General features: G+C 55.5%; 8 protein-coding genes across 8 annotated transcripts; 4 read left to right on the top strand and 4 right to left on the bottom strand.

Annotated features, from left to right (window-relative positions):
• Positions 1-628: 628 nt before the first annotated feature.
• Positions 629-2518, bottom strand: COL26b_003514 (uncharacterized protein; the record flags this gene model as incomplete). Its single annotated transcript, XM_053176409.1, has 1 exon — positions 629-2518. The coding sequence occupies one exon, from the start codon at positions 2516-2518 to the stop codon at positions 629-631; it is 1890 nt and encodes a 629-aa protein (XP_053039758.1).
• Positions 2519-3816: 1298 nt separating this feature from the next.
• On the top strand, positions 3817-5005 carry COL26b_003515 (uncharacterized protein; the record flags this gene model as incomplete). The annotated part of the gene is made up of 3 exons (XM_053176410.1): positions 3817-3924; positions 4114-4234; positions 4287-5005. 3 exons carry the CDS (start codon positions 3817-3819, stop codon positions 5003-5005), a joined length of 948 nt encoding a protein of 315 aa, XP_053039759.1.
• A 287-nt stretch (positions 5006-5292) lies between these two features.
• COL26b_003516 (uncharacterized protein) lies at positions 5293-6583 on the bottom strand (the record flags this gene model as incomplete). The annotated part of the gene is made up of 3 exons (XM_053176411.1): positions 5293-6045; positions 6116-6297; positions 6442-6583. The coding sequence occupies 3 exons, from the start codon at positions 6581-6583 to the stop codon at positions 5293-5295; spliced, it is 1077 nt and encodes a 358-aa protein (XP_053039760.1).
• A 2444-nt stretch (positions 6584-9027) lies between these two features.
• Positions 9028-10337, top strand: COL26b_003517 (uncharacterized protein; the record flags this gene model as incomplete). Its single annotated transcript, XM_053176412.1, has 2 exons — positions 9028-10222; positions 10273-10337. 2 exons carry the CDS (start codon positions 9028-9030, stop codon positions 10335-10337), a joined length of 1260 nt encoding a protein of 419 aa, XP_053039761.1.
• A 1093-nt stretch (positions 10338-11430) lies between these two features.
• Positions 11431-12081, top strand: COL26b_003518 (uncharacterized protein; the record flags this gene model as incomplete). The annotated part of the gene is made up of 2 exons (XM_053176413.1): positions 11431-11455; positions 11507-12081. 2 exons carry the CDS (start codon positions 11431-11433, stop codon positions 12079-12081), a joined length of 600 nt encoding a protein of 199 aa, XP_053039762.1.
• Positions 12082-13024: 943 nt separating this feature from the next.
• COL26b_003519 (uncharacterized protein) lies at positions 13025-15266 on the bottom strand (the record flags this gene model as incomplete). Its single annotated transcript, XM_053176414.1, has 2 exons — positions 13025-13664; positions 13723-15266. The coding sequence occupies 2 exons, from the start codon at positions 15264-15266 to the stop codon at positions 13025-13027; spliced, it is 2184 nt and encodes a 727-aa protein (XP_053039763.1).
• Positions 15267-15715: 449 nt separating this feature from the next.
• Positions 15716-16389, top strand: COL26b_003520 (uncharacterized protein; the record flags this gene model as incomplete). The annotated part of the gene is made up of 2 exons (XM_053176415.1): positions 15716-15826; positions 15883-16389. 2 exons carry the CDS (start codon positions 15716-15718, stop codon positions 16387-16389), a joined length of 618 nt encoding a protein of 205 aa, XP_053039764.1.
• Positions 16390-16742: 353 nt separating this feature from the next.
• Positions 16743-17612, bottom strand: COF1 (cofilin; the record flags this gene model as incomplete). The annotated part of the gene is made up of 6 exons (XM_053176416.1): positions 16743-16883; positions 16940-16988; positions 17046-17119; positions 17181-17364; positions 17535-17545; positions 17610-17612. The coding sequence occupies 6 exons, from the start codon at positions 17610-17612 to the stop codon at positions 16743-16745; spliced, it is 462 nt and encodes a 153-aa protein (XP_053039765.1).
• Positions 17613-18659: the final 1047 nt, after the last annotated feature.

Consider the following 18659-nt stretch of genomic DNA (forward strand, 5'->3'; position numbering starts at 1 on the left):
CTGGTTCCTTCCACTGGTATTCAACAGCGAGCAGAGGTGTTGATGGCTCAGTTGGTCAGGTCCGGCCAATGTGCTTGCGCCCTGAAGTCCCTGACACTTCTGTTCGCTGGGTTATAATATGGTTATGGGTTCAACCCTGCCTTTTGCCATATGAAAGAACTTTTTTTGCCCTTGCTCCTCGCACCCAGCAGTGTGGTGACTCTCAACCGGCGCGGTGGTCATATTTTGACAGATCAAAGCTAACCACACAATCAGAGAAGCCGCTCAGGAATGTGAATGAAAGTTGCTGGCCCCGGAAGGCTTCTGTGCTATGTCAAAGACTTTCCACAAAACAACCCGAGGATACCACAGAGGTATAATCTTAAACAACATCCGCCATTAATCTCACGGCCTTCGGAAAGGGGCCTTATGCGATTGTAGATAGCATCGGCCGCAAACAGAAGACGCAAAGTCGCAAATATCCCACGGTCTGTACTACACAAAAGACCGCTGGGAACCGACATTGTTCGAGCCACATCCCCTCATACAAGTCCACGGAACCGTGTCACGAAAATCAACGAAACGTCATTGTTTGATACTCAGCCATAGCCCGAGTGCAATGGATTACTACTCATAATGTAGCATTGATCTAAGAGCTACAGCTACACTGAATAGCTCTCTTCAACTTGGGCACATCCCCAACCCAGCGTTCCTCCTCTTGCTTGTCCCCCTTGTATACCTTTCCATCAAATTCTGCCCCGTCCCAGCTGTCCGCAAATGGGTTCAGAGCCATGTGCATGACCCTCTTCAGCACATCTCTCTCGTCCTCCTTCTCAACTCTCTTGATGATTTCATCGAGGACCCAGCCGCGGGGGATGAAGTTGGGGTTGACAGCCTTCATGGCCGCCACCCTCTCGTCGTCCTTTTCCTCGCCCCAATCCTCGACGACACGAGCGCGCCACTTGTCCAGCCACGAGGCGACGTCAGCACGACCCTTGTCGGTGACACCTTCGGCATGGAAGAAGCGCGCCGCAACTTCCTTCCTTCCCGCCTCGTCCGCTATCTCGGAAAGCTTGACGTAGCTAAGGCGGCGGAAGAAGTGGTTAAAGTCCAACTCGTGCGTCTCCATCGTGTCGAGGATGCCGCTGAACAAGTCGTCAAAGTCGCTGTCCTTGAAGTTCTTCAGTCCGACACGCAGGGTCATAAGGCGCTTGTACTCCGCCAAGAACAGCGCCTTGTACTCCTCGCCGACCTGCATGATCAGCTTCTCTGCACGGCCAACGAGGACTTCCGCCTGGCTCTCCTCGACACCCTGGTTGACGAAAGTGTCCTCGTCAACACCGGCTCCAGCCCCGATGAGCTCACCCAGCGCTTCGCCGAATCTCACGAGGTTCCACCAGATGATGGTCGGCTGGGTGCGGTAGCTGTATCTCAACATGTAGTCGTCGTGGTTCGGCGTGTACGCGGGATCGAAGTTGTCCATGAACGCGAACGGTCCAAAATCGATGCTCAAACCCATGATGGATGTGTTATCCGTGTTCAGGACACCATTCATAAAGCCGTACGCCTGCCACTTCGCCACTGTCAGCGCATTGCGCCGCGCGACCTCACGGAACAGCCTGGTGAAACGGTTCTCCGCAGAGTCGTCCGGCCCCTGGATCTCCGTCGCAGGCACGCCGCGGGCGGGTTCCAAAGACTTGGCCGGCTCTTCCGGGTTCTCGAGGCGCGCAGGCAGAGACTCCCAGCCGCCGAGCACATCCTCAGCGGCGTACGTTGCGAGGGTGCGCAGCAGTGCGCGGTCACCTCTGGCGCGGGGGAGGTCGAAGTTGCCGAGGCGGATCCAGGATTGGGCGAAGCGCAGGACGATGGCGCCCGGCTCGATGGTCTCGCGACGGACCTTGGTGTTGGGCAGGAGGGTCAGGGATAGGGCGCGCGTGCTGGGAATCTTGAGGGCGTTGAGGGCCTCGGAGACGATGAACTCGCGGATGCTGGACCGCAGAACGGCCTTGCCATCTGCGAAGCGGGAGTACGGTGTGATACCCGCGCCCTTCAGCTGCAGCTCATACCGAACCTTGGTTTCCGGGTTCCTCGTCTCGAACAGAGAGATGGCTCGTCCGTCACCGAGCTGGCCGGCCCATTGTCCAAACTGAAATCCGCCATAGCACTGCGCCCAGGGGTATCCTCCCTCCAGCTTCTCTTCGTCCCACCCGTGTAACCTATTACCGGCAACAGTCTGCTTGAACTCCTCCGTCTCTTCGTCCCCTTCCTTAATGCCAATGTCGCGCAGAGCAGCAGGACTGACGGCGAGAAGCTCCGGATCCTCGGCCTTCTCGGGGCGCACCCAGGTAAAGGCGGCTTCCCGGACCTGGCGCGGGGTGATTTGATCGCGGGGTGTCTTGTGTGAGCCGGCAGGCGTGGGAAAGGTAGAGTCGGCGGGGAGAGAGGAGGTGTAATGCCATGTCTTTGGCAATTCAGCTAGCGGGAGGCGGCCGTGGCCGCTCGCTGTCGTGGCTGAGCCGTTGGAAAGCTGTGCAGCCATGAGGGGCTTCGTGAAGGCGTTTGGGACGGCTCGGCGGGAAAGTAGTCTCGAGAGCATATACGCGAATTGCGACAAAAAAGTCAATAGCGCATGCGATGGTACTCAGTCTACCTAGTTAAAGACCTTTATGACGAACCGCAGAGGCAACGCGGGATTTGGGGTATCTTGGATTGAATGAGGACTAAAGAAAAATTGCCCCTCAGAGGCGAATACTGCAATTTGCTAATAATGATGATAGTGTAAGCCGTCCCATCGCCGTCGGTGTTGAAGACTCGACCCCTCGGAGCTTTCTCAGTGGCGATTGGGGAACACCCATGCTGAGTGCTGACCTAAGCTCCACTGGAAATGCGCACCCGGATAGAGAACCTCGGCGACCATCTCGACGGTCACCGGCCCCAACTCCGTTTCCGATCACGGAGTCCGTCATTTCGTGTTCGTCTTATTAAGCCGCAATTCCAACCAATTCAAGTCCTGCTCGGTGACCGGCGCAGGTCCGACGGTGTCGTGTTCCGTTGTTCTCAACACCTCGGCCCGTGTGCCGGCCGACGGTCAAGTCACGCAAGAGCTCCGGGCATGCCGTCACAGGCGTTGGTCAGAACTGCGTACAAAAGCCCCGCGCTCGCGAGATTTCAGCGCACCCTGACAGGTGCAGTTGGGGGCCGGGGCAGGTGGGGTTCTATGATGTGCCCTGCCGTGTGCTTCAGAAGGGACCTCAAGACGCTCAACGAGCTTGATGCCATTACTGTTTGTCAAAAACAATGCTTCTCAAGACTGTACGGGTCCAGCTTCGCCCCTGTCTGTCCAGCATGCCGATAGACCCGATAACTTTAACTGGCTGGCTGGTAACCGTTGCCAAGGGTTCCATCGAGGACCCCGTGTTGATGTGCCGAACCAGGACTGTACGGATGATGTCAATGGCCAATCCAGACAGTGTGTGCAGTATCCGCCGCGACGGTTAATGACGGTCCGCTGCATGTTATCGAAGCGAGGGAAGGGGGAATACGCAAACCCGGCAAGATGTGGCTGGCGTGCTTGCTTGGTATCGTCTGGTCCCCTCGTCCCATCGTTCCTTGATACACTACGTGAATTCCACAGGCTCGTCTGAACGAAAAAACGAAGCATAGGTCCATCTGATTAGAAATACAAACCCACTCAGCTCTTCTACCCCTCCTTTCAACGTCCTACACGACCGTATGTTCCTCACGAGAACGAGCTCGAGACTGCCGTCAACAACAACATCTTGGCTTCGTCATCACTCCATTCCACGACCCCTCAGTCCCCAGCTCCAGCAGCGCAAAATGAACTCAATTCTTTCGACCTTCAAGCCTGATGCCTCGGGCACGCCCCCGAAGCAGGTCCCTTACATTCCCTGGCTCAAACTCAATGATGGCAATGAGATCCCAATGGTGAGTGACGCTTGTTGTTGTTCCTGCGGCATGGTGCCCACGCCCGCGGGAGGATCCTAGCTCGGTTTGCCGTGTGTCAGCACCATAAGGGTCGCTTGGGGCGGGAATGCACCAATGTGCCGGTTGATCGCTGCCACGCTGCCGCACACTTAGACTGCAACGTGTGATGGACCGCTGACGTACCGGCAGCTCGCGTATGGATTGGGCACGGCCAACTACAAGACGGGCGGCGCTGGGTTCGATGAGAAGATTGTCAACAACACCGTCATGGCCGTGAAGCTGGGCTACCGCCATCTCGATGGTGCCGAAGGTATGTGCTGGGACCCTTTAACATCGTCATTGAGCACGCCCTGACAGGCCAGTCTACGGAAACGAGGAGGAGCTCGGCGCGGCCATCAAGAAGGCAGAGAAGGAGGGTGTCCCCAGAGAGAAGCTATTCGTCACTGCCAAGATCGCGGGCAACAAGAAGCAAGACACTGAAGAGGCCTTCACTCGCACGTTGAAGAAAATGGGTCTTGAATATGTCGACCTCTATCTGATCCACGCCCCTTTCTTTGCTGATTCCGAAGAGGAGCTCCAGCAGAAGTGGGCTGACTTCGAGGCTATCAAAGAATCTGGCCGAGCAAAGTCAATCGGTGTCAGCAACTTTTTGCAGTCGGATCTCGAGGTAATCTTGAAGAACGCCAAGACCCCGCCCGCCATCAACCAGATTGAATTCCACCCCCACTTGCAACACGGCGACTTGTTGGACTTCCACCGCAAGAACAACATCGCCGTAGCGGTCTATGCACCCCTGACCCCGATCACCTCTGACGTCGACAGTCCTGTCCGGACCATCTGGGCCAACTTGTCAAAGAAGTATGGTGTCAGTGAGTCTGTAATTGGACTCAGATGGTGCCTAGACCAAGGCCTCGTGACTGTCACGACCTCGTCAAAGGAAGACAGATTGCAGAGTTATCTGAACCATCTGCCTGCCATCAAGTTGACGCCCAGAGAGGTAACCGAGATTGCAGAGGCCGGCAAGTCAAAGCATGTCCGAGGATTCTGGCAGGACAAGTTCGACCCGGAGGACACTCGCTAAGCATGCAAGTCAAAGGCTTTGCTGAAGTCTGTTGTTTCGAGACTCTTTTTCCAGGGGACCGATTCTATAGTATTAGGGCCAATAAATTTAATGAATAATTCAACTTGTCTTGTCTCGATAGTCGCGAGAAAGGATTGCCCGTCTGCAGACAGCTCCGGCCAGTTCGATCTCACTTGTGGGGAACAGGCGGCGTACTCTGCACTGTCAAGGGAGCTTCGAACACTCCATTCTAGCGTGTGCCGATCTAGCTGTTCATTTGCACTCTGTTGCCACTCGTCTTCTCGACCTCATAGTTCATCGTCCGACTCCGTCTCGCTATCCACAGGCGGCGGAGGGGCTTTAGCAGCAGCTTGCTTCTTTCTGGCAAAGGGTAACTCGCGCTTGGGCGGCGGAACGTCCTTGGCTGCTGGTTTGGGGGTTTCCTTGACCGGAGCCGGTTGCTTGGAAGGAGCTCTCTTCACTGGCGGGACAGCTGCCGGCTCCTCGTCTTCGTCTTCGCTGGCCGTCGCGTCATCGTCTTCAGTCGTATTCTGCTCTTGATCAGACAATTCGGCTGGGCGTTTTGCATTGGCATCGAGATCCATTCTCTCGAATTCCTCAGAAGCAGACTCATCCTCTTGAACCGGCGGCGGCGCGACTTTTCTCTTCGTTGGCCTTGATTTACCCGCAGCTCTCCGGGCGCCTGAGCCTCGTGAGGTTTGTTCCTGCGTTGGGTCCTCCTTTACGGAAGGGGCCGCTGGCTTCCCCGGAGCGGCTGACGCCAAAAGTTTCTGCTGCTGACGAATTTTGACCTTCTTCTCATTTAACAGGTCGCGGAACTTCTCGAGGAGCTCCGCCTCATGGGCCTCTTTGGCCGCTATTAGCTCGTCGAGGTGTGCTTTGAGCTCCCGCACGGATTCCTCGAGCTTACTGGCTTTAGCGGTCGCTGCAGCTAGAGCCTCCTTCGCATCGCCCGCTGTTTGTGCAGACAGGCCGCACCAGTCATACAGCTCTATCAACTCGCGTGGGCTGTGGCTTAACTCAATGGCGCCGAGACGTTGCTAACGACCAATCGTCAGCCAGGCCTTCCGAAAACACGGCTGTTAATGAGGTTGAGCTATTGGGACTTACTGTAAATTCCTTCCCCTTTTTTCTAACAGTGAGAGTGACGGATGACTCGTCTTCGACTGAAGCGACGACCTCAACGTCGTCAAGCGGCTCTTGCCTGATGACGGCAGTCAGGACCGAGACCCATTCTTCGTCGGAGCAGGGGCTGCTCTTGACACGAAGGGAGACGACTTTGTCATGACGCACTGCAGAAAACAGCTTGTTAGCACGAGAATTCGCTACTGGCAAGGAACGAGTTCGACGCATGAAACAACGTCGGCCAAGACCCACCCAACCGGGCCGTGGTGATCGTCGGCCAGGGAGAGCGGGATGACGAGCGTGCAACTCACATGAGACGGCATAGGGCTCCACGCCATCGGTGCCCACCAATTTGACGTCCAAGGCCTTGGAACGAGTTGGCGTGACATGAACGATGACAAAAGCGCCTTCCTTATCCGACCGGGGAAACCGGAGAACGTGGCCGGATGCCATGGCTGTTGATGAGTGAGATAGATTGCCGTAGCTGGTTTCCGAAATGAAGTAATAATGAGGAAGGAGTAGGTGTATCCAACGACTCTGATCTAGCCTGACAGCTTCTCGCAAGTTTCGTCTCTTTCTTTCTGGCGTCAGGTCTCAGGGTCTGCGTGATTAAATTTTTGAGAGTACCTGTATGGAATGTCGACCCCGAGGACGATCAGTATTGCCGCTTGGACCGTGATACAGTTCCAAATTTGGTTGGTTGAGTGGTCGAGGTAGAAGGTAGGTAGGTACCTTAGGTAGGCAAGGTAGGCAGGTGCAAGAGGTAAGACAGGCGGGGGAAGGTCAGACTGAGACAGCACTGGGCATTCGGAGAGAAATTTGGTGCCGGTGGGAGTGTAAACAGATGACAGCAAAGCTGTGAGCTTGTTTTTGCCAAAGGGTTCAAACATGAAGGCATTCAATTGTCTGAGTCAACGGCTGGTTATGAAGTTTCGAGGGTCTCGAGGGTCCTCGGGCTGGGAGCTAGGCAGCTGCGGCGCTCAGACAGGCAGACGATGATGGCTGGCTGTTGGTGCGTCGAGTGGCAGGCAGCCCACGCGGCGCCTCAGGCAGCCTGATACAAGCGCAAGTGCCGAACGTTCACGTTCTCGGTACCTCATGCAAGGTACAGAGAGAGCACCAAGGTTGCTGCCGCTTTAGGTTTGTACAGGAACGGGACGGAGGGCACGGAGGATGGAACGCAGGAAGTGGCAAGTGCAAGCAAGCAGCGAACGGGAGTACGTAGGTTGTTTTGGTATAAACTGTCAACAGCAGAGCAGGTGTAAACAAACAGCCCAGGAGCTCTCTGCCAGCAACCCACGAAGCAGTTCGCTACTTAATTTTTGACGATGCAAAAATCCCCAGCCTGTACTCGAACGCATTTAACCTTAACAGACGAAAGAGCAGTATCAGGAATAATATCGTCGAATGGTGAAACAGATGGAGTGCAGTCTGCAGCCCATGATTTGGTGCTCTTCGTTTTCTCATCAAATAGGTGCAGCGCCGTCCCCTGGTGGCCCTGCCGTCCCTGGACCGGCGGACAGCAGAGGGCAAGGCGCGCCTCGAACGCGTCAAAATCGTGCAGGTGCAACCAGCCCCGCATCCCCTGGCAGTTGCCCAAGGAGTCCGCTGCGCGATGAGGGTGCTCACCGTCTGATGTCTCCACTAAATCACGTGGAGCACCCTGGGAAAAATTATGATTCACTGCTGGGTGCCCTGGGGCCCCCGTTGCGAGTCCCGCGCAGCTCGTCCCGTCCTTCCCACCTGTTCTGCCCACTCTTCATTCTGTGCAGGTCATCCGGTGTCCCGCCACATGCTGCCCAGGAACCTGGGATCCGCACATGTTCATCCTCGCCGATTCCCCCATTCGAATGCGCCGGGGAGATCAGTGGCGAACAAAGCAGAGAGAGAAAACAACAAGCAGGATATCCGCCATGCTACAGCACAGTAACAGAGGAACAGAGGAGTCGGGTGTGAAGATCCTGAGATCATAAACGAGAAATATAAATGGAAGTGACCCGATTATTTCGTCGACACTGCCTGCAGTGTCTGCGTGTCCGCCCAGTTGTAGTGGGATCCCCCCAGCGCAACACCAGCCTCCCACCACCACATCATCCACCACGCACGCGGTGCTCCTGCATCCTGTGGTGTACGTATTCACCTGGGCTGCGCTCACTCACCGCACCTCACACTGTACACCACCGCACTCGGCACTGAACAACACCACACCAGAACGCCAACACTACCACGCAACGCCCACTGTGCCTTCACCGGGGGCCACCCACCACCTCCTTCCACACCCTTTCCATTGCTGACTGGACCCGACCCAGCCCACCTCGCTTTGTTTGGCCCGGTCCATCGACCCCCAGCTTCCCAGCCATTTTTGCTTCACCCAAGTATCGTCCAACAAGGACGCAAATCCAGTCAATCCCCCCGACCTCACGACTGCCCTGATCTCCTTCTACTACTCCGCAACGTCACCCTTCGACGAGATACTGCACCCTGAACCGAACTACAGTACCCCTACGACCGTCCTCTTGGATCGACCTCCACTTGCTCTTGTCTGCATCTGTTTGCGTCTCTGGCAACATTCTACCAATAGCCGACACATCGCACATTCCCCAAAATTCCACGATACCGACACATAACAATCCACGACGCCATTGCTACGCCCTCCCACAAAAAGAAAACAGTTGCGCACCACACGACGCTCCCCGACACACCACCTTTGCTTGCGACAACAACCGTTTCCCCCCAGATTATGTCGACGAGCCATAACTGCTGTCATTGTTGACGATATGATCTTGCTTCATTGACGACCGGAACAGCGCTGTCGAGAGTCTTTCGGGTAACGACTCGGTCCCCCTTGAACTCAATTTCTTTTTGCGCGACTCAAAACAAATCAACTTATCCAAAGTATGGAACCCTTACGCCTCAAGCCACGCCTGCCGGCGGTCGACCTCGACATCGAGGACTGGGACGATGACGACTTCCAAATCGAATCCGACGACCTTACTTTCCGGACCGCATCTACCGCCACCACCAATGCCCCGCCACGTCGTGATTCGGCGTCCTCCCACATGTCCTTTCGCTCCGAACTCGAATCGGTCATTGACGAGGAGACCCATGTACATGTTCCCGGCGACGATGAGAAGTCGACCATGGACGCTATAGCCGCAGCTACACAAGCCGGCATTCCCATACCCAAAAACGTACCTTCATCCGCTCTCATGGGCGGCACCATCAAGCGACTGGGAGGAAGAAAGATTAAGAAAATTATCCAGGACGATTGGGAGGACGACTTGGTGCTACCGGATTCAAAGGACGGACTTCGCATCAAGCCTCAGGACGCTTCTAAGTTCCCCGATATGCTCAGGCAAGTTAGCGGGGGCTCCAGCCAAACCAGCCCGACGAAGCCTATGAAGACCCCTCTTGCCCCGTCATTATTGGACCGAAGAGAGTCGACCGACCGCAGAGAGTCAACTGAATCGAGGACGAGCACATTATCGGGTGCTATCAACTTGGACAAGTTCCGAGACAACGACGATGATGACGACTTCTTCGGCGATGGATCGGAGACCATCAAAGTATCGAAGACACGGCCTCCGAAACCTATTTCACTTATCACTCCCCCGACGCCTTCCAAGGGCAACGTGAAGCCTTTGGATGACGACTTCGAGAATGACTTTGAGCTGCCTTCTGATGGTAAGCTCAAGCTTTCTACTCGCAAAGACATTCCGAAGACACCATCAAACCAGGCCGATGACTTGGACTGGGGTGAGGGCAGCCTCGGTACTCGTTATGGAGGCACTCGACGAGACGCTCGCTCTAATAGAAGCTCGTCCGTCTCGGCCATGAGCCCCAGCGTATCAAGTTCGTTCACCGCTGAGAGTGAGGATGAAACGTTTGAGGGACTCGTGCTGCCAACTGGCCCTGTCAACTTCGAGGAGAGGCTGAAGAGGAGAAAGCTCAGCCGCTCGCCTGCCCGACCGGTTGAAGAAGAGCCACCGAACCTCAAGACGCCAAAAGCTGAGGTGGAGGGCGAAGACCTGCTGGATGGCCTTGATGTCGGCGACGGCGATGTGTTCAACCCCGGCAAGCTCACACTTCACCGTAACATTCGCCTCAACAACAATCGACCACCAAGCCCAGCGCGCCCCAAGACGGCCGTCTCCCTCACATTTTCAAGCAAGCCAACGCCATCTCGATTGCCGCGGCCAAGTCATGAGAGGACAATGTCCGCCCTGGAGCCTGTTTCTGAGAGCGGCGGGCCCATCCTTTCTCGCTCACGGAGGTCTCAGTCTCGTCTCGGCCATCAATCTCAGTCCTCAGTCACTAGTGTTCACAGCATGCCTACACCCACAACGCCTTCTCCTGCTCATTCTTTGCTTCCGGCCACTCCTCGCAGAAGAGAACTTGGCTCTAGGACATCCACGACATCGCTGCGGAATGAGCCGACAACCACTCACTCGCAGTTGCTGAGATTCAAGAGGTCTTTACCAGCTATGAACATAAAGCCCTCCAGCTCACCTGCCAAGCCGACTGCCTCTCGTTTTGAGAGACCACCTTCGAGAACTGAGGGTAACCGCCAACAGTCAGGGGCGCGACCGAAAACGCCAGTCGAGAGGACCCGCCCTGCAACGGTGGAAAGCTTCGCTGCTCAGCAACGACGACCTTTCCTCCCTGCTGGGGCATCTCAATCCCAGTCGCAACACGTGACTACGAAAACTTCTCGCACCTTCCGACGCCATGATTCCGAGAATGCCTTGGACTTGCGGCCGACTTCGAGGGCATTCTCAAGGTCTACGATGCGCTCACCTAGTCCCAAGAGGCTCAATCGGCATTCGGATCATATCACTCACGATGTCTTCTCCAGCTCTTCTTTCCGCAACATGACCAAGCCTCACCGGACCCGCAATTTCGGCGATGGTCATGAGCTGGATGCCTTCGACGATTTGCCTACCTCAGCTCAATCCGAGGCGAAATTCATCCGACAACCTGTCAAGGCGCCGCTTCGCAATAAGATTTACCAGAATGTGCAGACCGATCGGACTACCACACCCTCCCCGGCACCATTCTCATCCCCTGCGAGGTCTGATTACACGCCCCATTTTGCCCGTGATACCCAGGCTAGCCGAATTGCTCGGGAGACCTCGCTTGCCCAAAGAGCTCCATCAGGCCCACTGGCGCCTCTCACGTCTTCACGCGTCTCGCAACTGTCATCGTCGAGGAACACTTTCAGCCCCGGAATGCCGCAACCATCGGTACGATCAAAGACGAAGAGGAACCCTCCTCAACTAAAACCTCATCTCATATCAAATATGAACAAAGAGAAGACGCCACAACGTAAGTGCATCGATCAATCACTCTTTATTTCAAATGCTAACACCACCCCAGATCTCCAGGGCATGTTTTACAACCCTGACACTTTCCGTTGGGAAGGCAACGAAAATGTCTTGAACGCGTTCGACCCACCACCCGCGTCGTCACCTTCGACAGCATCACTACCACCTCACATGATGCGCGATAAGGAAGCCACTACCCCCCGACCGGCTTTAATTACGAATATTAGCCATACGAAGGGCGTGCAAGTTGTGGGGGGAATGGTCTTCGACCCACAGAACATGTGCTGGCTGAAGCTCGGTCCCCAGTCGAATCCCAAGTCCGAGATCCCCGATCCCATGGACGGCTTCAACGCCCTGGATGACGACGAAGACGTCTTCAAAGACATTCCAGACCTTGAAGACAACCAGGGCGACTCCAAAGAGCCCGGTCGCGTCAGCGAGGTCAAGGATGAATGGTTGGTCGGCGAAGAGTTCGACGTCGGTCCAGAGTTCATCCGACGACAGAGAGAAGAGGAAGACAGGTGGAGAAAGAAGTGCGAGAAGTGGCTGGGTGTCGGCGAAAGAGATCGCGAAGCATGGCGGTGGGCGATTCGCGACATTCTATTATATCAGAGGACTGCCCAGTAGACCTCATCTCACGAACAGCATTCTACTTCGGGAGGCACTTGATGCTCTTTTTTTGGTTTCACGCATATCACTTTAATACCCCCGGCTTCGGTTGGCGAACGCCGGGCGAGTTACGACGGAGGCGTTTTTTGGGAGAAGGTTACGACGAGCAGCATTTACGACGACGATTCCGGTGACGACATTCTGGATTCCTCTGTATAACATACTCTCCGAAAAGGTTGTGGAAGGACTCACGACATACGGCTTTGATGACGAAAAGAGGTCCGGCAAGGGAACGCCGACCGCTATGAACAACAGGGAAGACACCATGGGAAGAAATGGCTCTGATACCATCCAGGCTTGGACTGGAAAGGGTTCATTATGAAGCTTTAGGGCTGGATTGCTTTTTGCGTCGATTCTGTACCATGCTTCGATTGCATTTTTTTGGTTCTTGTTTTAAGGACAAGCAGAGGCCTTCACACTTCCATCAAGGTGGTGGTTGGCTGGCACATGAGAGACGTTTGATGAAAAGCTTTGCTTAGACAATTTTGGGTTTTTTGGAGTACTGGACTAGTAATATCCCATTTCTTTCATTCTCGGGCCGGTTGGGCATTGGTGATCGTGATGGCAAAATAGTCGAACGGTGACAGACGAACATGGCCTCAAGGCCAGGACGCAAGGCGACTCTGGAACGGCAAACTATCAAACGACACTTGATGCAACGGCAGCCTCGGCAAAGGCTTTTCAAACGGCTTATTGTTCATACAAACTTTTTTTATTTCCCGAGTCCCTTTTTGAGCTCCGACTCCCTAGTAATAGGTAATTATAATGCAACGACAACAAAATAGGTTCGACAACGACGACCCTTGGACCTCGCCATGATGCTCTCTCGTCTACAACCACAGAGAGATAACACTGAGAAATCATCTAACTTTCCCTCCCTATGCAAACAGAACGTTCCCACTTATTTTCCGCCCTTCTTGTCCTTCTTTTGCTTGGGACTCTTGGCCTTGGGGCTCTTTTCTGTTGTCGTCGCCTTCTCTTCCGTCTTCTCCTCGGCCTTCTTCTCCGCCTTCTTCTTGCTCTTCTCCTTCTTCTCGGGCGTCTTCTCAGCGGGCTTCTCAACCTCGGCCTCGGAAGACTCGGCGGTCTCCGTCTTCTGCGTCTCCTCCTTCTTGCCGCCCTTCTTCTCCTTGGACAGCGCGTTGGGGTCGAGACCTCTCCTGCGCATGGCGTTGCGCTTGGCCTTGTCGATGTACTCGGTGTCCTCCTCCTCGTCGAAGCCGCCAAAGTCGTCCTTGTTGCCGTCGGCGCCGCTCTCGTCGTCGGTGGTGATGGGCGTCTTGTCGACGGGCTCGCCGGCGATGGGGCCGGACCTGTCGCGGGAGGCGGCCTTGTCGGGCGTGGGGCCGATCTTCTGGAACTTTGCGACGAAGAAGCCATCGACGTTGTAGGTGTGCGGGTAGTAGCGGCGGGTGAGCTTCAGGGAGGGGTCGAACTTCTTGCCCATGAAGCTGGTGAAGCCCTCGCGTCCGAAGGGGAGGTTGGTGTCGACGAGCTTGACGTTGGGGCGGCGGGAGAGGGCGTATTGCACGACGGCCTCACTGGGAGTACGTTAGCATGTACTTCTTGGTAGTAGGCTGAGACATGGATGAGACTTACTTCTCCTCGACAGTTACGGAACAGGTAGAGTAGACGATGTAACCGCCGGTCTTGCTGTGGTGGTTGACAGAGTCGATGGCGGCGAGGATAAGCTGCTTCTGCGTGTGCGGCAGCAGCATAAAATCCCTCTCCGTCTTGTTGGTCTTGACGCTGGCATCCTTGGCAATAACACCAGTACCAGAGCAAGGCGCATCGAGCAACACACGATCGAAGCCACCCATGGGCTTGGGAAACTCTCTGGCGTCGTAGTTGGAGACGACGACGTTGCGCGCACCCAGACGGTGGATGTTACCGATCAGACCCTTGGCACGCTGCTTGCTGGGATCGTTGGCGACGATGACACCGGTGTTCTTCATCATCGCGGCCATGTGCGTCGTCTTACCACCGGGAGCGGCGGCCATATCCAGGCAGCGCTCGTTCTCCTGAGGCTCGAGGGCCATGACGGGGAGGAACGAAGAGGCGGCTTGCAGGATGTAGTGACCGGCGAGGTACTCGGGGGTGGCACCAAGAGGGACGTTGGACTCGAAGACTTGCAGACCGACCTTGGACCACTTGCCGACGGGCTCCAAGGTGACGCCACGGCCGATGAGGGCCTGGGCGAGATCGCGACGATGGGTGCGCAGGGTGTTTGTCCTGAGGACGACGGGACGAGCAGACTCGTTAGCCTCGAAGAAGGCGAAGGCCTCACGAGGGGAAAACAGGTTGAAGAGCTTCTCGGCGAGGTACTCGGAGTAGCCGTAGTACGCGCAGATGTCCTTGATAAGCTGGGAGGTGTACTCGGCGCGCGAGCGGCCCTCCTCGTGCAGGTTGGCGAAGTCGTCAAGCACTCTGATGTTCTCGGTGATTCTGGTTCTCAGAAGCTGCAGATCCGGCGCAAGCATGGTCTTGGTCTTGGAGACGAGCTCATCGTCCTCGTCGTCCAGAATATGGGGCTTGTCGCCGTCAATGTTTGTCTGCAGACCCATCTCCTGCAGTTCAGCCTCCGCATCCTCCGCCTCCTCGGCAAGCTGCTTGTCAAGCCGTCTCGCGAGACCCTCAATGTTGGCTTTTGTGAGCTGCTCCTCGCCGTCCGAGTCCTCTTCGTCCTCCGAGAACATGTGCTTTCCGCCGCCGCCGCGCTCCTCGTCGGAGTCAACGACGGAATCGTCGTCCGAGCCATCGATGAAGTCGTCGCCGAGCTTTTCCGCGTCCAGGTCGGAGAATTCGTCGGCCTCGTCGCTCATGTCGGAGTCGCCAGCGTTGAAGTCGCCAAGGTCGTCGTCGTCAGACATCTCCCCGTCCGAGTCGGGCTCGGCCTGCTTCTTTGACTTCTTCTTGGTGACCTTGGGCGCCATTTCGCCGGGAACCGCAACCTTGCCCCTCTTCACCTCCTTGTTCTTCGCGCCATTGGCCTTGGGCGCGGGCTTCGTCGTCCTCCTCTTCTTGGTTTCGGGGGCCTCGACGGCTTCGACAGGAATACCGGCCTTGCGCTTCAACTTTGCGTAGTGAGCCTCCGACAGGGGTTCGGGAGGACCCTGCTTCTTCATGCGACGTCCGACACCCATTTTGACCGGTCAATTCGTGTCGAAACTGGGGGGAAAGGGAAATGGGTATATGGTGATGGAGGATGTACAACAGACACCGGCGGGACGGTCGCCAAAAAATTACTGCGCTAGAATGGTCCCTCCAAAACTTTTTTTATCGAGCACGGGCCATCCGCCGATAAGATTGTGATCCCTATCAGGGAAAGCCACGCCGTCCAGCGCTCGTGCTCCACACCCCAGCTCCTGCCTCCGCCCCGCCATCCCTCCTTGCGTACCTACTCCTAGTCAGAGGAGACACCGGACGAAGCTCAAGGACGACACCAAGGACGACGACGCCCCAAGACGATCGCTTTAACCTTCACCTCACTTCCGCTATACATACGAATAGCTTAGAATAAACCTTAACCAACGACCTCTCGACCTTTATCGAATATCGCTTGAGCAAAAACTCCCAACGCCCAAACGCAAACATGGCTGAAGTGGTCTTTGCCAGGCAGTTCCTGGCGACCTTGGAGTCGCGGCCGGCCAAGCTGTCGGCCGATCATGTCGAGGACCCCAAGAACTTCCCTCCTCGCCCTCCTGTAAGTTGCATATATCTATCTGCACGTTGCGCGAGCTAGCTGACTGATGTGTGCAGTACATCCTGCCCAAGATGCCCAAGGCGATGAGCAAGCCCACGAGCCTCGCACCCGGCCAAGAACGATCCGTCACCGTCTCTCTCAAGTCTCTCCGCAACCCGCCTTTGGATATCAAGCTGTCATCTCAATCGCTCAACACGTCGATCCTGGACATCAAGACGCAGGTCGAGTCGCAGTCGCGCATACCCGTGGACAAGATGAAGCTGCTGCACAACAAGAAGCCCGTGCCGGACAGCAAGGTCTTGAAGGACTTGCTCGCGGAGGATCAGTCCACGGTGGAATTCTCGGTCATGGTCATTGGTGGAGCCGCGGCGGTCAAGCCGGCTGAGCCCGCCGCCCCCGTCGCGAACGACCCCGCGCAAGGAGAGATCGGTGAGGCTGCACTGGAGACGGCAGAGTTCTGGGACGATCTCAAGGGCTTCTTGCTGCAAAGACTCAAGGACGAGAAGAAGGCGGAGGAACTGTCGGCGCTGTGGCGCTCAAACTACCAGGCAACAAAATCATGACGTAGCATCACGGAAACGGACTGAAGCATAGATAATGGTCTAATAAAGAAGTGATTCTGTCGTCGGGCAACAACAAGAATGCTCTGCATTCCAGCATGAGATGTTTTCCTATGGCAATGGGTTGGTATGACCAGGCGGGCAGCCAAATCTGGAAATTTACTTGTCACGCCCCAAAAGAAACGCGGAGTGGAAAGCACTCAGACCCAGAAATCGTCAGGGGAGAAGGTAGGCTCTCCATATTCGTCGTAAACTCTCCATGATCGTCGTCAGTCGTCCCGGAAGACTTGCAACCGCCAAAGTGTATGCTCCTTCTCGCGAAAGGAAGGGGGGAGTTTGGTAGAAAAGTGGGAAATTTAACCAGCCATGCCCTTGCTGACGGTCTTGAGGATGGAGTCGTACTCGATGTCATCGGCATCGTTGGCCTGGAGCTCGGTCGCAATGCCGGTCAGGGAGCGCTTGAGGGCCTCCTTGGAAGAGGCGTAGATCATCTTGGCCTGCACGGGTGTTAGCGACAAGAGGAATTGATATAAACCGCGCGACAAGAACTGACCATGACACCGGCATCATCGGGGGACCAGGCAAGGAAGGTGATCTTGTTGCTGTTCTCGGGTTAGCTCCTGATGCTTCTCCAAGACGGTTGGTGCGGGGCTGCATACCGCTCACCCTCGCCAGAGGCAAGGCTGTACTCGAAGTCGTAGACGGCGTAACGGGGGCCCTTGCCAACAGCACCCTGATGCAAAGTTAACATTGGCCTCTAGCTTCATGACGAGAGGTAACGAGGGATTGCATACGCTCTTGGTCTTGGAGGTAGCGTTAATCAGCTTCTCACGGAAGTTCTCCCAGTCCTTATCGGCCGAAGCCTCCTCGACGACGATCTCCTTGTTGTCATCCGACAGCTTGTAGATGATGTACTTGTACTTCTTGGAGAGCTTAAGGTCGTTGTAGGCCGTTATGCACTCCTGCGAGACGGTCGCTCTGGTGGGGGAGTCGGGTTAGCACTGCGGCGGTTCTTCGCGGGAATGGGGATGGAGCCAGCTTGGCCTGCTCCGCCTCGGGTGGGATCGTCATCGAACGAGCGGTGTTCAATCGCCCGTCAAATGTCGTCGGCGCGGGAGGTGAGGCTCTGCGGAAAGGTGAGAACGAACCCGGATTGAGACTGCGTTGGTGGTTAGATTGGTGTCTAGGTAGACGGCTGATCCTTGGAAGCTTTTAGTACTCACCATGATGCTGGTTTATGGCGGGGGTGTGGCTAGGAGAGAAGGCGGGAAAGTGGGCTGAGAGCAGATTAGCAGGAGCAAAAAAAGAGACGGGAAATTGGATATAGGCAATTTTTAAAATGATTGCAGAGGGGAGGGAGGAAATGGAAGCCTACATGAGATCAAGTGGTCCGGCCGTGGGGGGGATGCTGCACTTGGGATGGTGGTGGTGGCAGGAAAGGCAACAGCTTGCGTCGGGTTGGTGAGGTATCTTGGACAGAACCGGAGTGAGTTGGGTCACCGTGGAGGGGAAGCGGGCGAGAAAAACACCCGCATGGTGGGGTTGTTGTCCCGGTGAGATTAGAGCACAGCACGTGACACTGCGTCAGCCACAGAGCGTTGACGAATCACCCCCAGGCGGCAGTCAATAGCTGACTTGGTGGGATGGAGTCCAAAAGCAGGGCAATTGAAGCCATGCGCCTCTCTCTCTCTCATTGTAAGGTAGCTCTGCAGCAGCAGGTTGCCAGATAAAAATCACAATAGCATGATGATGGGTGCCTGCTCCCCGCCGCCCGTGAGCTTGAGGTGGGCGTTTCAATGGCTGCCTCGAGACACCTGTCAGCTCCAGGCCAAAAGAAGCTTTACCGACAACCTAAGTCAACTAAAGTAGTGGCTGTGGGCTGTTCTCACCCACTGTAGAGCACTTACCTAGGTAGCTTCAGGCCCCCCTTATCAGTTGACAGACGTCACCGTGCACTCTTCACAATGCACGAGAATGGATCAATGTCTTTGTTGTCTCGCTTGTCGCTTTGGCTTTGGCTTTGGCTAGCTTGGTTTCTTTAATGAGAGAGCCTTCCTATGTCTGCGCAGCTGTATGTCCAGTGTACTGACTTAATCCTCCTACTGAGGACAACAATGGTAGAAATAAGGACAGACGATAATAGGAGAAGTAATATCAACGATAGAGATGACGACGACAGCAACAAGAGCAGCGGCAACGACGACGACGACTTCGCTCTGGCACAGAAAAAATAAGACCCATGTGTTTTTATCTTTAACTGATTTGGTTTCTTC

Source organism: Colletotrichum chrysophilum (genome assembly GCF_026319265.1).
Source record: "Colletotrichum chrysophilum strain AFK26 chromosome Unknown scaffold_19, whole genome shotgun sequence".
Taxonomy (NCBI): Eukaryota; Fungi; Ascomycota; class Sordariomycetes; order Glomerellales; family Glomerellaceae; genus Colletotrichum; species Colletotrichum chrysophilum.